General features: G+C 36.9%; 3 protein-coding genes across 4 annotated transcripts in view; 2 read left to right on the top strand and 1 right to left on the bottom strand.

Annotated features, from left to right (window-relative positions):
* Positions 1-25: 25 nt before the first annotated feature.
* irak4 (interleukin-1 receptor-associated kinase 4) lies at positions 26-5,522 on the top strand. Its single transcript, XM_077710963.1, has 10 exons — positions 26-80; positions 140-232; positions 397-540; positions 625-685; positions 1,506-1,620; positions 1,690-1,799; positions 3,167-3,353; positions 3,439-3,501; positions 4,433-4,597; positions 4,670-5,522. The coding sequence occupies exons 1-10, from the start codon at positions 35-37 to the stop codon at positions 4,724-4,726; spliced, it is 1,041 nt and encodes a 346-aa protein (XP_077567089.1). The 5' UTR covers positions 26-34; the 3' UTR covers positions 4,727-5,522.
* On the bottom strand, positions 5,110-14,424 carry LOC144191988 (twinfilin-1-like). Its single transcript, XM_077710960.1, has 10 exons — positions 14,400-14,424; positions 13,908-14,017; positions 12,767-12,847; positions 12,504-12,682; positions 11,196-11,291; positions 11,013-11,117; positions 8,433-8,558; positions 7,101-7,251; positions 6,905-7,026; positions 5,110-6,106 (listed from the first exon to the last, which is right to left on the bottom strand). Exons 2-10 carry the CDS (start codon positions 13,930-13,932, stop codon positions 5,936-5,938), a joined length of 1,056 nt encoding a protein of 351 aa, XP_077567086.1. The 5' UTR covers positions 13,933-14,017; positions 14,400-14,424; the 3' UTR covers positions 5,110-5,935.
* Positions 14,425-14,787: 363 nt separating this feature from the next.
* The window catches only part of tmem117 (transmembrane protein 117), a 29,742-nt gene continuing 28,306 nt past the window's right edge, over positions 14,788-16,223 (top strand). The window contains exon 1 of one of the 2 annotated variants that reach the window (XM_077710964.1): positions 14,788-15,163. In XM_077710964.1, coding sequence (XP_077567090.1) covers positions 15,089-15,163 — 75 coding nt within the window. In that variant the 5' untranslated portion in view covers positions 14,788-15,088. The remainder of the gene's footprint in view (positions 15,164-16,223) is intronic. The other variant, XM_077710965.1, reaches the window with a different exon arrangement.

Here is a 16,223-nt window from a genome sequence, read left to right on the forward strand (position 1 = left end):
TAATTTCCCCAACATAATAGATGCAGTGCGGTCCATGGTGGCAACTCAAACCTTTCCTCCAACAGAAATCCACTGCTCAGGTTAGCACACACACAAAAATGATTAAATGCACAATAATATTACATAATTAATCTCTCAGGCTCAGGTGAGCCAGAGGTAAGCGTAACGCCGATTGCTGATGAGTGGCAGGCGCCAACTAAGCTGCAGAAAGGGGTGCCGGAGCAAGAAAAAGGTTGGAATTTTGCATTTAATTGTATTTTTTTACGCATGTAATGCTCACTAAAGTAATAAATCTAATGTATTACAATTAGTATTGCAGTAGTTCAGTAGTACAGGCTTCCCTTGATTATTGCAATAGTTTTTCTATTAAATATATAATTTTTGTCCATTTGTCAGGCCCAATTTTTTCCTACAATCAACTGAGGGAAGTTACCGGAAACTTTGATGGCGGCCGTCGAATCGGAGAAGGAGGTTTTGGCACCGTCTACAAAGGTTTTCTGCGGGACAAACCCGTAGCGATAAAAAAACTCAACATGGCAAGTTAAAAAAAAAAATCATAAGAAATAAAAAAATACCTTCCAATGGCCATTTTTGTCAAATAATCACATTTTATTTTGCAGATAGATGGCATCTCCTTAGACGAACTGCAAACTCAGTTCAACCAAGAAGTCCAAACGTTGACGGCGTAAGTTTGGAAGCCCCTTTCGGAGCCAAGAAAATCCAGTGTAATGCTATTTTTCGACCATGATTGGACGTTTGGTCGCCAGACTTTTGGTGCATTTTAGTCGCTGGTCAAATGTATTTAGATATTAAACAGTACTTAGATATTAAACAGTACTTAGATATTAAACTATCTCTCTTTTAGATATTAAACTCTCACTCTTAGATTTTAGACTCGCTCTTAGATTTTAGACTCTTCGATATTAAACTCTTAGATCTTAAACTCTTAGATATTAAACTCTTTCTCTTAGATATCAAACTCGCTCTTAGATTTTAGACTCTTGCTCTTAGATATTAAACTCTCTTAGATATGAAACTCTCTTTGATATCAAACTCTTTGATATGACTCTCCGATATGAAACTCTGATATTAAACTCTGATATTAAACTCTTTTATATTAAACTCTCTTTCTCTCAGATATTAAACTCTTAGATTTTAGACTCTCTTAGATTTTAGACTCTTAGATTTTACTCTCACTCTTAGATATTAAACTCTCTTAGATATTAAACTCTTAGATAATAAACTCTTGCTCTTAGATAATAAACTCTTTCTCTTAGATAATAAACTCTTTCTCTTAGATAATAAACTCTTTCTCTTAGATATTAAACTCTCTCTTAGATATTAAACTCTCTCTTAGATATTAAACTCTCTCTTAGATATTAAACTCTCTCTCTCTCTCTTAGATATTAAACTATCATGAATATAATTTTAAGAACTAGCTTCAACAGTAAACTTTCTGTCACCATTTGACCGGCGACCAAACGTCCGTGCACTTTTTTCGACAGGTTGAAACATGAGAACCTGGTGGACATGGTTGGCTACTCCCATGATGGACCGGTTCCGTGTTTGGTGTACGCCTTCATGCCGAACGGATCCCTATTGGACAGGTTGGCTTGTTTTGTAAGTGTCGTCTTATCCACGCTATTAAAACGTGAAGAATTTGTCTTTTTGAGGACTTTCGTCTTTTAGGGAGGAAGTTCTCCGCTAAGCTGGCAACAACGATGCTTAATCGCTAACGGGACGGCGGCGGCTTTGGAATATTTGCATAGTATGCATCATGTCCACAGAGATGTGAAAAGGTACGTTAATTTGTTATTTTTGGTTGAAGTAAAGCACCTTGGTCATTTTTACTGATTTACGGACCATTTACTTTAAAAATTGTCATATATACTCGCATATAAGCCGTATTTATCGCTAAAAAATGACTGAAATTGAGGGTATGGCTTATATGCGCATAAATTAAACTTGACACGCACAAAACTGCAAAGTGACAAAGATAAAATGCCATAACTTAAGATAATGCGGCCATTAATTTCAAAATAGAGAAAAGATAACCAGTTAAAACGCTATACAAAATTAATTTTGACGTCTATGAATTAAATTCAAGACAAAAAAACAAAATGGGGAAAAAACTAACTTACCATTGGTCAGTCAGGGCGCCGCCCACTTACCTCAGGATGACAAACTAGACCACTTTGGACTAACTTCCTGGTTATACTGCTCACATGACTTCCTTTTTGCGATTTTTTAAAAATATTTTTCCCTTCAAAGTAACACATTTGTACTCCCTATTAAAAAAATGAATATGGAGGTGAAAATTGTGAGTTAGGGGGCGGCTTATACGAGGGAAATTGTAAAATTCAATGATTTTAAGGTAATTTTAAGGGTGTGGCTTGTACGAGGAAACGGCTTATACGCAAGAAAACATGGTACTAAGATTTAGTGTCCTCCTATAAAGAATAAACAATAAACATTGACACTGTATAAAAGTATACTTACTATAAACAGCCATTGTATATAATAGTAACGAGTACAAGATAAAATAATGAAAATGTTTGGGTTTTTCTGATGATTTTCTAGTCACAACGATGAAATTTGGAGTTTCAACTTAAAATATGACGACTTATCTGATGCAATGTTTTTTGTCAATTTGCTTCCAGGCTCTTTACGCTCAAATAAGCAAAAAAATACCTAAAAATGTCAACAAAAATGTCAAAATGTCAACAAAAATGCCAAAATGTCATTAAATGTGAGCTTTGCATGAGTCAGCAATAGCACCACTCATCAGCTCATTCATTTTCTGACCCATCTATCCTCACAAGGGGTTTGCGGGGGGTGCTGGAGCCTATCCCAGCTGACTTTGGGACACCCTGAATCGTGTCCAGCCAATCGCAGGGCACCAAGAGACAAAAAACAACCAATCATACCTGAAGTTAGGTAATTTATAGTGTTAGCAATTAGCCTAGCCTAGGAAACTTAGCAATTAGCCTAGCATGTTTTGGGGATGTGGGAGGAAACTAGAGTACCCGGAGAAAACCCACTTAGGCAAGCCCAGGGAGAAAATTCTAAGTCCACAAAATAAAGACCCAACTGGGATCGAACCCAAGAACTGTAAGGTCAACATGCTAACCAGTTAGCTCATTATCTAATGTTTTTCCCCCCACAGTGCTAATATCCTATTGGACGAAAACTTGGTGGCCAAAATGTCCGACTTTGGCCTGACGAGAGCCTCGGCAAAGCGGACGGCAACGACCGTGATGACGGAGAGGATTGTGGGTACCTGCGCCTACATGGCGCCCGAGGCGTTGAGGGGCGAGATCACGCCCAAATCCGATGTCTTCAGTTTTGGAGTGGTAGGCTCTTGACTTTTGAGTTTGAAATTTGACGACAACAATTCATTGACGTTTTGAACACGATTGTGTACTCTGATTTGTACAGGTGCTGTTAGAATTATTGTCCGGGCTCTCACCAGCTGATGAAAACCGCGAACCTCAGCTTTTGGTAAAAAACATTCAGGCTATTAGCATATTTTCCGCACTAAAAGGCACAATCTTCCCCCATTTTCTCCAAAAAAAAAGTGTATGAAATTCCCCTGAGCAGTTGATTCATAACACATCACCTTACCACTACTACTAAAGCTCAATTTAGTGGATGTATAACACAATCTCCCACTACTATCACTACTGACGTCACCCTTACTACTACTATTACTAATAATATTACTACCACTACTACCACCTCTAGTGATCCTACCCCTACTACTGCTACCACCACTACTACTACAGATTCTTTTATTGAATGTGTAACACAATTTCCCACTACCATCACTACTACTATAGCTTCATTTGGTGAATGTATAACACAATCTCCCCCTCTACTACTACTACCACTACCACCACTACCACTGCTTCATTTGGTGAATGTACAACACAATCTCCCACTACTACTACTAATACTAGATTATTTTATTGAATGTATAACACAATCTCCCACCACCACCACCACCATTACTACTACTACTATCACTACCACTACTACTACCACCACTACAGGTAGCACCCCCACTAATACTACAGCTCCATTTAGCAAATTTATCACACAATATCCCACCACTACTACCTCTACTCTTGCCACCCTCACTACTACTACTACTACTACTACTACTACCACATCTCCATTTAGTGGATATATAACACAATCTCCTCCTACTACTACTACTACAACAGATACATATATCTAGTGGATCTATAACAATATTCTACTACAATTCCCACTGCCACTACTACTACAGCTTCATTTAGTGGATGTATAACACACTACAGCGCCTTATAATCCAATGTGCCTCATACACAAAACCAAGGTTGAAGGTGCACCTTATTGTGCGGAAAATACGCCTTCTTAACCGGACTGATCTGAACCAACCCTGTGACAGATGGACATGAGGCACGACATTGACGACAAAGACGAAGAACTGACTCTAGAGGCCTTCGTAGACCAGAAGATGAGCGACTGGGACGGGAACCAGGTGGCCATGGTCTATTCTCTGGCCGCCGATTGTCTCCAGGAGAGGAAAAACCGGCGACCTCTCGTCACGCAAGTAAGACGGAATGCTTCTCAACGCAAAATTGGCGAGAAAATATGAAATATGGATTTTTTTTGTATATTTTAGGTGCTGTCCCAGCTCAATGTTTTGGTCCAAAACCGAGCAAAGGAGTCTTACGCGTAGGACTTTGTACTTTTTACTTGATTTTGTACTTATTACTTGACTTTGTACTTTTTACTCAACTTTGTACATTTTACTCGACTTTGTACATTTTACTCGACTTTGTACTTTCTACCCCAATTTGTAATTTTTACTCGACTTGGTACTTTTTACTCGACTTTGTACTTTGTACTTTTGACTTTAATGATGAGTGATGAGTATGTTAATACTTCAGTCCTTTTTTTCCTATGTTTCACATGTACTGTTAACGGATGCACTTTTTTATATGTATCCTATCTTGTGCTGACCCCGCCCATCAGTCAGTTTTAAAGTCAACGTGCCCCACCCGCCCCCCCAGGCCCAAAAGTTTACCCACCCCTTCCATTAAAGGACATCCATAAAACTCCTGCAATTGAAATATTTTTATTCTTTTTAAAAAGAAAAAGCGTCTGTAAGAAAACAGATAAGAGCCAACATGATATTCTACTTCTAACGAAGACGGCCTATACGAGGGAAATGTCCTCCCTTGGCTTCAAACGTGAGGTGAGCTCGATAATTTGACAAAAAAACTGTGACAACATTTTTGTTTTGATGCAAAATATTCCCTTTCCTATTGGCTCTCTTTTTTAAGGAATTCCGATCCCTCGAAACGTGACTTTTTAACGAATATTTTCATATTTTACACCACTAAAACATACACAGACGACTACAAATACGTACATTTTACAGCACTTGCATAGAAAAATAAGTTTTTTCAGCAGATGATTATTTTTTTAACTCCTCTATCCATGTAAACCAGTTGTATAAAACAAAAACAAAATAAATGTGATATAAAAAATGTACTGTTAAAATGGTTTACTTTATACATCTCTGCTTTTTTGGAGCACCCATAAAGTTGTGCACAGTTAGCTATGCTAAGCTAAGCTAACACTAAAAAAAAGTGATCGACATTGAAGGAATGCAAGTTGAGAATTTAAGTGGGTGGAGCTAAAAAGTGTTATTTTGGTGCAAGATCATGCTAAGATGCTAATTTTGGGAATGTCATTTTAAGGAAAAAAAATGGCCGTCCATTTGTCGAAATGCAAACGGAAAATGGCGGAATTTGTGCATAGCTGGTTTTGTGGATTGGGAATTAAGAGTTTTCGTGTTTTTTATCTCTTTTTCCCGCAAAAAAACAAGCAAATATGATCACCTCCATTTGGAGAAAGTTCCATGGTGGAACGGAGTTGCGGTTTAGTCGTCGTCTTCGTCACCCTCCGCGGGCGTTCGGGTGATGCGGCGCCCGCCGCGTTTTCCTTGAGGGCCTTTGGGTTTGGCGAAGGCCTGTTTGTGGGCGTGTTGTTTGGGATGTACTTCTTCGTACATGAACTCACTGGTGATTTCGTCGCCATTTTCGATTTGGAGCTGAAGGGGAAATGAGAGGGTGATGTCATCGCATGGCAACGTGCTCGTAACATAACATGAATACATTTAAATGAACTTGGATTACAATGCAGACACACTCAAAAGTGAGTTTAATCTAACCTTACACTAAACTTAATTCTTTTGTTTTAAATTTTGATACCTTTTTATGGCTCTATTGGCCCCGCCTCCACCCTGACCCTGATGTTTATTTTAGCTCTATATATATTTTTTTAGATTTTACAAAATTATTTTTGAACTAAAAACAGAAAAAAAATGGATAAAAAAATGACTATTGGTTTAAAAAGGGGGAAAAAATCTGAAAATTTTATATACATCGGACCATTTTAGATATAATATTTAGATTTTTTTTTGTATAAATGGATTAAAAGAACTGGATTAAAAAACGTGAAAATTCAGTTTTTTATAGATCTAAAACAATGTTTATTTTAGCTTTTTTCATATATTTTTTAGATTTTACCAAATGATTTTTAACCTAAAAACAGAAGAAAATGATTAAAAAATAACTGATTGATTTAAAAGGGGGAAAATCAGGAAATTTAATATACATCTATACACTTCATTTGAATTTGATCCTAAGACAGAAATGATTGACTTTCCTGGACCACACAAAATGATGCGGCGGGCCAGATTTGGCCCCCGGGCCGCCACTTTGACACCCTTGGCATAACACAAGACAATGTGGCCAATGCGATACCCGTATGTTGAGAAACTCTTGTGTCAAGGTATTACTATACATGTTTTTTGTTATTGTTTGTGAATCTTGAAAATGCGGCTCACCTTTTTGTCAATTTCGATCATCAGCTGGTTTTCCACCATTTCCACCAAAGGGTTATTGCAGCTGGAATAAAGCATTCTCTCTCGGATGCTACATTTGTATCCGGGCATGGAATAAATAAAGACTGTATGAAAGAGAAATGGGGAGGGATTAGAAGCGCGGTGGAAGGGTGGAAAATAGAAACGAGAGTGGACGCACCTGTGGATTCCAAGCAGTCGCCTTCGTGGGAATGCTTGTAGAGGAAGAAGTGGTAGCGCGCAAAATCCCTGGGGATCCTGGATGGAAGGTCTCGGAGTTCCGTGGCTTCCGTGCTGCATAAGCAGATCAGCTCCTCATCAAAGTCTATTCGCTGATTTTAAAGAAGAAAAACACAAAAAAAGACAGGTAGATTTGTTATGTTTAAGGCTTTGGGAGAGGAGAAATGTTTTTTGTTTGATTTATAATGATATCCAAGTATTTTTTTTCAACATGGGGGAGCAGTGTGGAGTGGTGGGGATGTTGGCCTCATAGTTGTGGGTTCGAACCCAGGTCGGTCGTCACCGTGTGAAGTGGTGAGGAAACTGGGCTCGCAGTTCTGGGGTACTGGGTTTGAAACCAGGTCTGCCATCACCGTGTGAAGTGGTGAGCAAATGGGACTCGCAGTTCCGGGGTACTGGGTTCGAACCCATGTCCGTCATCATCGTGTGAAGTGGTGAGCAAATAAAGGTTTGCAGTTCTGGGGTACTGGGTTCGAACCCAGATCAGTCGTCACCGAGTGAAGGGGTGAGCATGTGGGCCTCGCAGTTCCGGGGTACTGGGTTCGAACCCATGTCCGTCATCATCGTGTGAAGTGGTGAGCATGTGGGCTTTGCAGTTCTGGGGTACTGGGTTGGAACCCTGGTTCGTTATCACCGAGTGAAGTGGTGAGCATGTGGGCCTCGCAGTTCTGGGTTCGAACCCAGGTATGTCACCACAGTGTAAAGTGGGGAGAAAATTGGGCCCGCAGTTCTGGGGTACTAGGTTCGAACCCAGGTCTGTCATCACTGTGTGAAGTGGTGAGCAAATGGGGCTCGCAATTCTGGGGTACAGGGTTCGAACCCAGGTCCATCATCAGAGGTTGCATGTTTTCCTGAGGCTTGCATGGGTTTTCTCCAGTTATTCTGGTTTCTTACCACATCCCAAAAACATGCATGCTAGGCTAATTGTTAGCTAAACTGCCTAACCCTAGCCATGGGTGTACCCCACCTCGTGCCCAAAATCAACTTAGATAGGCTCCAGCACCCTTCACGACATTTGTGAGGATGAGCGGTCCTGAAAATAAGTGACGGTGATGTGACGTGAAAAGCGATTGTTTTGCCATCAATGAGTACAAAGCTCAAAGACACAATTAGCGTTTTGTAGCGGGGGACTTACTCTTCTACTCGTGACCATGCGCCACACAAAAGGCCTTTTTTGGGGGGTGACAAAAACCATTGTGATGTCCACGACACAATGTGGCCAAAGAAAAGCCGACAAACGGCATATAGCGTACAACGAGAGGTCGCCACTCACCAGTTGCACGTAGTTGATGTCTTTGTCCTTGAAGCGCTTGAGTGCCGCTGTGGCGTCGCGGTGCATGGGGAAGGCCACGCCTTGGAGGGTCTGGTGTTTGCTGTCCACGCTAATGTCCGTTTGGACCTGGCAAAATCAATGGAGGACATTTGTTGAAATAAATATATCTAATCTAAAATTATTATTATTTTTTTTTTAAATGAACCGTAAATGAATGAAATTTGTTGAAATAAAGATCTCTAATATAACCTTATTAGATATCTTATTTCATCTATAAAAATCTATATTAAAAAACCTGAATCATAAATGAATGACATTTGTTGAAATAAAGATATCTAATCTAATCTAAAAATATATTTTAAAAAAACCTGAATCGTAAATGAATGAAATTTGTTGAAATAAAGATATCTAATCTAAAAATATATTTAAAAAAAACCTGAATTGTAAATGGATGACATTTGTTGAAATAAAGATATCTAATCTAAAAATATATTTTAAAAAAACCTGAATTGTAAATAAATAAAATGTGATAAAATAAAGATATTTAATCTAACGTAATTAGATATATCTTTATTTAATTCATTTACGATTCTGTTTTTTAAATATATCTAATCTAATAAATATATTTAAAAAACTGAATCCTAAATAGATGGAATCTGTTGAAATAAAGATATCTAAATATATAAAACAATAACCTGAATCATATATGAATAAAATTTGTTGTAATAAAGATATCTAATCTAATTTAAAAATACATATATAAAAAACCTGAATCATAAATGAATAGAATTAGTTGAAATAAAGATATCTATAATGATTGACTTTCCCGGGCCGCACAAAATTATTCAGCGAGCCAGTTTTGGCCCCCGAACCACCACTTTGACACCAGTGGTCTACATTAACTGCATTATTCGAGGGATTACTATACTTCATATTTCCTCTTTAGCCAATGGAACAACAAACTGACAACACTGACTTCCTAGTATGTGCTTGCTAGCTTGATTTCACCATACACTGTAAACATTTCCTTATATGGTCAAAGACAAACATCCTCTTGTAAGGGCTTTCATTGTTACGCGGGTTTTCTCCGGGTACTCCAGTCTCCTCCCACATTCCAAAAAAAAGCATGCTAGGGTGATTGGACACTAAATTTCCCCTAGTTACGAATGTGAATGGTTGTTTGTCTCCTGTTGCCCTGTGATTGGCTGGCAAGAATATAGTTAGCGAACCAGACTGAGTCAGACAACAATGGCCACGAAGATTCCTCTGCTTGCTTATTCTAGCATTCTAATGATTCAGCATTTTTGAACAATTCCTGCGGGGCAAGCACGCCGCCATAGCCGACCTTGCGCTGTTCTACAAGGACGAGACACTCCTCCACTTTTGAAAAACAACACCGCAGATGCTGTAGGGCAAGGGTGTCAGACTGGGGTTGGTTCGCGGGCTGCTTTAATGTCGACTAGATTTCATGTGGGTAGGATCATTTTAGATAAATTAAATAAAATAGATAAATTTAAGATAATTTTTTGATAAATGGACTAAATGAACTGGATTAAAAGCCCTGAATATTCCGTTTTTTTATAGATCTAAAACAATGTTTATTTGAGCTTTTTTTAAATATATTTTTAGATTTTACAAAATGATTTTTGAACTAAAAACAGAAAAAATTATTAAAAAATGACAATTATTGATTTAAAAGGGGGAAAATCAGGAAATTTAACCATTTGGGATATAATATTTAGCTTTTTAATAAATGGATTAAAAACTGGATTATTTCGTCTTTTTTTATATATATTTTTAGATTTTACAAAATAATTTTTGAATTAAAAACACGGAAAAATTGATTAAAAAACGACAATTATTGATTTAAAAGGTGGAAAATCAGTACATTTGATATAAATATATACTATATACTTAATTTGAACCTAAAACAGAAAGTCGGCACATGATTGACTTTCCCGGTCCACACAAAATGATGCGGCGGACCAGATTTGGCCCCCGGGCCACCACTTTGACACGTGCTATAGAGAATCGGTCCTTGGGTATTTAACAGTTTGCTAACATTTATGAACAACTCATACCTGTCAACCTAGTACAATTGCTCCCCTTAATAATTGCGATTAATTACATTTCTTCCCCAAACAAAAGCTATTACAGTGTTCCCTCGGTTATCGCGGTTAATGGGGACCGGGACCACCCGCGATAAGTGAATTTCTGCAAAGTAGGGATTCCCCTTCAAAAATGCTTAATTTTAATTAAATTCAAAAACAATTTTTAATTTATTTTTTATTTTATTTTTTTATTTTTTATGTTTTTATTTGTATTTTTTATTTTTTACCCCCTGTATACAGTACACCATATCCAATACGGGTACACAGAGTGAAATTCATGTTACAACAAAAAAAAACTGTAAAATATGTTGTTTCAATGTACTATTTGTATTTTTTTTTTCCCAAAAAAATCCGCGAAGCTCTGAGTCCGCGGTAGCTGAACCGCGAAGTAGCGAGGGAACACTGTATATGGCATACACAATTCGAAAATAAGGGATAAATTGACCATGTTGGGGGACAGATTAATTACCTCATGTAGTTTAATCTGCCTCAACTCTTCTTCGGCCGCAGTGAGTGGCAGAGGGGCGGCTTGCGATATCAAGTGTTTCTTATATCCGTTGAGATTGATCTCATCCTGCGGACCAGAAAGTACAAGTTAGCCAAAAAAAAGCTAACCCACAAAAAAATAAGGTTGTGACTTGTTTAATCTGACCTTTGTGGTGGCAAAAATCTCCTCTTTGATGTGACCTCCGCCAAATTCGCTCTTCAGTGTAGCTTTGGTGGCAGCGATTAACATTTTATTCCTCACCTGTTTAAAAAGTACATTTTTATTTTTTTAAAAGGAATTTTGTCTCCAAAAATTTGCATCAAGTTATCGGAAATAAAGATTTCTATAGAAACAACATGAGAAATATGACAATACATTTTACCCATACCCAAAACCTATAGAGAAAATGCTCAAAATATTAGTATTAAATGATAACATTAATTTAAATCTGCTATTATTTTTATTAAAACTAATATTACTTTTCTGACCACGAGATGACCAAAATACCATATTTACTCGCATATAAGCCGCCTCCGCATATAAGCCACCCCCTTAAAAATGCCCTAAAATCATCAAATTTTACGATTTCTCTCGTATAAGCCTAAAAAAGTGAGTTTTTCTCACATTTTATGCAAGATAGTTATTTTTTTTTTTTATTGAATTTCATTCACAGGCATCAAAATAATTTTTGAGGAAAGATTGATTTGAGTTACGAGTGACTTGACATGGTTTTACCTCGACATACAAATAATTTGAGATAGGAGTAAAACATTCAGCAAATATTTATCTTGAAATATGAGACAAAAACCCTGGATTATTTTTTTATGCCACAAATACGGCAAATACGGTACTTTTTCTAAAAAGGAAAGATGTATTTTAGTTACGAGTGAATTGACAGTTTTACCTCGACATACGAGCAATTTGAGATACAAGTAAAATTTGGAGCAAATATTTATCTTGAGATACGAGACAAAAACCCTGGATTAACTCATTTTTTTGCGACAAATACGCCCTACATTGGATAAAATATGGTATTTCACCTTACTGTGATATTTTTAATGGAAATATACCATTTCTATAATGTAAAATCAGCCTATAAAAGCAAAAACTATGTATTTTTACACTTTTTTCTTTGCTTAAACTCCAAGAAAACATTTAAACTGCACAGTTCGACAATGTGAAATGTTTTTTTTACGAGTTCAAACAAGCCTGAGCTTGCACTTTTTCAAGCGACAACGCCAAGAATGTTAAGCTCACTCTCTCTCGCTAAGCTAACCATTTTTTTCTTCATTATTCTCGGGGCTGTCCCGGCTAAAACCGGTTTAGCGGCGCCACAAATAAATAAGAATAATCACGATCATATAACACAAAAGCAAAACATTTTCCCTGAGGACATGGAACGGAAACCCCGCCCCAAAATATGTTTATAGTGAATAAAAAAAGATAAAAAATAAAAAGAAATAGCGGCCTTACGTCAGAACTGTCCGGAGACCAAGCGATAAAAATCCATTCATAACCCTGGTTGTTACTAGAGTCCAGTCGGTAGAGAAGATAGCATGGAACGGAATCCTCCACTAGGGGCAGCACCAAGGCATCGTACTCGTGGTCCCACTTCTTCGAGGCTTTTTTGCTGGCGGCTAACGTCAGCTGCTCTGCAGAAGCAAATGTGGTTCAAATGTCGCAGTTTTGCTAACAAAACAAGCGATAAATACCAGATTTTTTTATTTCGTGCTTACCATTTTCGATAACGATCTTCAAGACTCGGTATTCGTCGCCACTTTTGGCACTGGCGAAAATGTCCTTCACGTCATTGCCCGCTGGAAGACATTTAAAAAAGTCCAAATTAACGTTAATAGTTAGAAATAATATTTAGGTTTTTTTTTTCATAAATGGATTAAAATAACTGGAATAAAATCCCTGAATATTCCACTTTTATAGATCTAAAACAATATTTATTTTAGCTTTTTTTAAATATATTCTTAGATTTTACAAAATTATTTTTGAACTAAAAACACAGAAAAAAATGTTTAAAAAATGACAATTATTGATTTAAAAAGGGGAAAATCTGGGGGAAATCTAAATTTCCTGAATTTCCCCCTTTTAAATTAAAAATTGTCATTTTTAATCCATTTTTTCTATGTTTTTAGCTCAAAATAATTTTGTAAAATGTAAAAATATGTTTTAAAAAAGCTAAAATAAACATTGTTTTAGAAGTATATAAAAAAACTGAATATTCAGGGCTTTTAATCCAGTCCATTTAATCAATTTATTAAAATATAAATACAAATATTCTATCTAAAATGGTCTGGCCCACATGAAATCGAGTTGACGTTAACGCGGCCCGCGAACCAACCCGTAATACCAGGTCCAATGACACGTCCTCCCATACATTTAAATACAGTGGTTAGACTTTTACCCCAATCAAAAGGACGCGTTCGTACACCAAAACAAGCATGCTAATAATAATGACTTATTATTATTCCAGCTATATTATATATTCGTATGTAAAATGTATTTCGCGAAATTTAAAAGATAAGCCAAGAAAAGTAAATATTTGACTGCCTGTGATTCAAGGCGTCACCCGTGCAATCTGATGGAGAACCTGTCATTACATTAAATCAGTTTAATCAATTCTTTCGTGGATAAAAATAAAATAAAAAAGTAGAAGCATGGACGCCTGTTGACACGAATTTAATTTTCCCGGAAAAATGTCTCATCACACACGAAGCTAAACTCAAGCTAGCTAGGAGGAGCTATTAGCGAACTTGGGGCTGGGATCGTCACTTCCATTACTTTACGCCGATGGGTGAATAAACGATATAAAAATGGAATATGGTTGCTGTGGAGTAGATACGTGTTAAGAGCGATGAAACGTACCTTGAATGCCCGTCTGGTGTGACATTTTGTCTGCGTCTCGCTGGGGAAAGCCTCGAGCAGCTGATCAGACGAAACCAGGGAAGCGAAGAAGCAGGAAGTGAAGGGTGGCGCTATGGACCCGCCCCGGAACTGACGTTGATTTAAATTTGTTTAAAATTGCAAGAAAAAATGACGCTACACCACATCGTGATACATATTACGTATTTCAAATAAGCGTGTTAAAAATTAAAAAAATATAAAGGGACACTATTTTTTGTTTGTCTTTGTTTGATTGTTCATTTTAATTGAGAACTACTATAATGACGTGAGGTGAAAAAAACGCAACAAACCCGAATCGAACGTCTCGTTTAGTTCAGTTAGTTCAGTTTAGTTGTCTGTGCTTTGTTATTATTCCGAAAAAGCACAATGTTCGTGTGTATATCCAAAATAAAGCATGAAATAGGATGGAATGATGTTAGTAACCAAAAGAGTGATAGGTGTTGGGAATACTACCTGTGTGTCAATCTTCCTTGCTAACGTCACTTCATGAATTTCACAGGACAGGATGTGAGAGTAATAGCTCGAGTAAGTATATTATACCTCCTAAAAACAAATATTGGAGAAAATATTCCAACATTTATAGTGTATACACTCCAAGAACAACGTCTTAAAACGTCTTCATCCTGTAAAGAGAAGCCAAATGTTTGTTAAAGGTGGATACATGATTTAACATGGTTTATTATTATACAATCACAATGTTTTTAATTAACGCTGAACATAATGCTATATTAAAAATTGTATTTCTTATAGTATAAACAAGTATGTTTAGTATAATGTTTATTAAAACCTTATTTCTATGTATATGTAGTAAGTAATTGTATTGGTTGCCTTTTATTTTGCCTTCATGTGCCGGAAATGGCAACCAAAGTGAAACCTGTCAAACTTAACCTCAGGGTGTTGGTACTCAGTTTTTTGGTTGCATTCCATTTCGTTGATGCTACGCTTGGTTACGGTCCTCCACCTCTCTGACGCATTCCCATCCCAATCTTTGCCGGAAATCAGCATCTTCCGCCGGCCTCGCCGCGAGACAAATCACCGGTTTTTCTCCCCATGCCGGTCATGGATGCTCGGGTGCGATGGCTGGTTCGGATATGTCGGGAGGTTCGACTCCCACTCGGAAGCCACAACAGGTCGCGAAATAGATGATCTCGAGTCTCGAGGGACCCGCTGGAGAAGTTATGTGGCCGCCCGGGCGAACGGGGACCGGCGTCGGTAAGGTGCGTTCAGGTGCGCGCGTAAATGCGCACACCGGTGCAAAGGGTGCAAAGATGCAATGATATTTAAAGTTGCTGGGAACAGATGTAACTATATTTGAGTTTGAACGGCAGACAGAATGTGATTAATTTATCAATCTATTCTGTCCGTAGTCCAGGGGCCACTTTTGCAAGTCTCATGTAGAAAGTGATGACAGTGCAAAATCTGCCTTTACGAACATAAGCTCTGTTGTAATGACATTCATTATCTGTGGGATTTCCTATTGTGTTCAGCATTGCACTGTCAAAAGTACTAAAACTCCCACACAGGAACATCTTTTGAACATTTTATTGTCACTGTTTATCTCTAAGTACTGTTGAAAACAGTAGATATTTAGATATTAAACTATAATTTTGAGAGCTGTTTCAACAGTACTTAGATATTAAACAGTACTTATATATCAAACAGTATTAAAGATGTTAAACAGTACTTAGATATTAAACAGTACTTATATATCAAACAGTATTAAAGATGTTAAACAGTACTTATATATCAAACAGTATTAAAGATGTTAAACAGTACTTAGATATTAAACAGTACTTATATATTAAACAATACTTGGATATAAAACATACTTAGATATTAAACAGTACTTAGATATTAAACTCTCTCCAATTAATATAATTTTGAAAGCTGGTTTCAACAGTACTTCGATATCAAACAGTATCAGATATTAAACGATACTTAGATATTAAACATTATCAGATATTAAACGATACTTAGATATTAAACAGTACTTAGATATTAAACAGTACTTAGATATTAAACAGTATTCGATATTAAACAGTACTTAGATGTTAAACAGTACTAATATATTAAACAGTACTTTGATATTAAGCAGTACTTAGATATTAAACAGTACTTAGATATTAAACAGTACTTAGATATTAAACAGTACTTAGATATTAAACAGTACTTAGATATTAAACAGTACTTAGATATTAAACAGTACTATGATATTAAACAGTACTTAGATATTAAACAGTACTTAGATATTAAACAGTACTTAGATATTAAACAGTA

Source organism: Stigmatopora nigra, unplaced genomic scaffold (assembly GCF_051989575.1).
Source record: "Stigmatopora nigra isolate UIUO_SnigA unplaced genomic scaffold, RoL_Snig_1.1 HiC_scaffold_25, whole genome shotgun sequence".
In the NCBI taxonomy this organism is placed as follows: Eukaryota; Metazoa; Chordata; class Actinopteri; order Syngnathiformes; family Syngnathidae; genus Stigmatopora; species Stigmatopora nigra.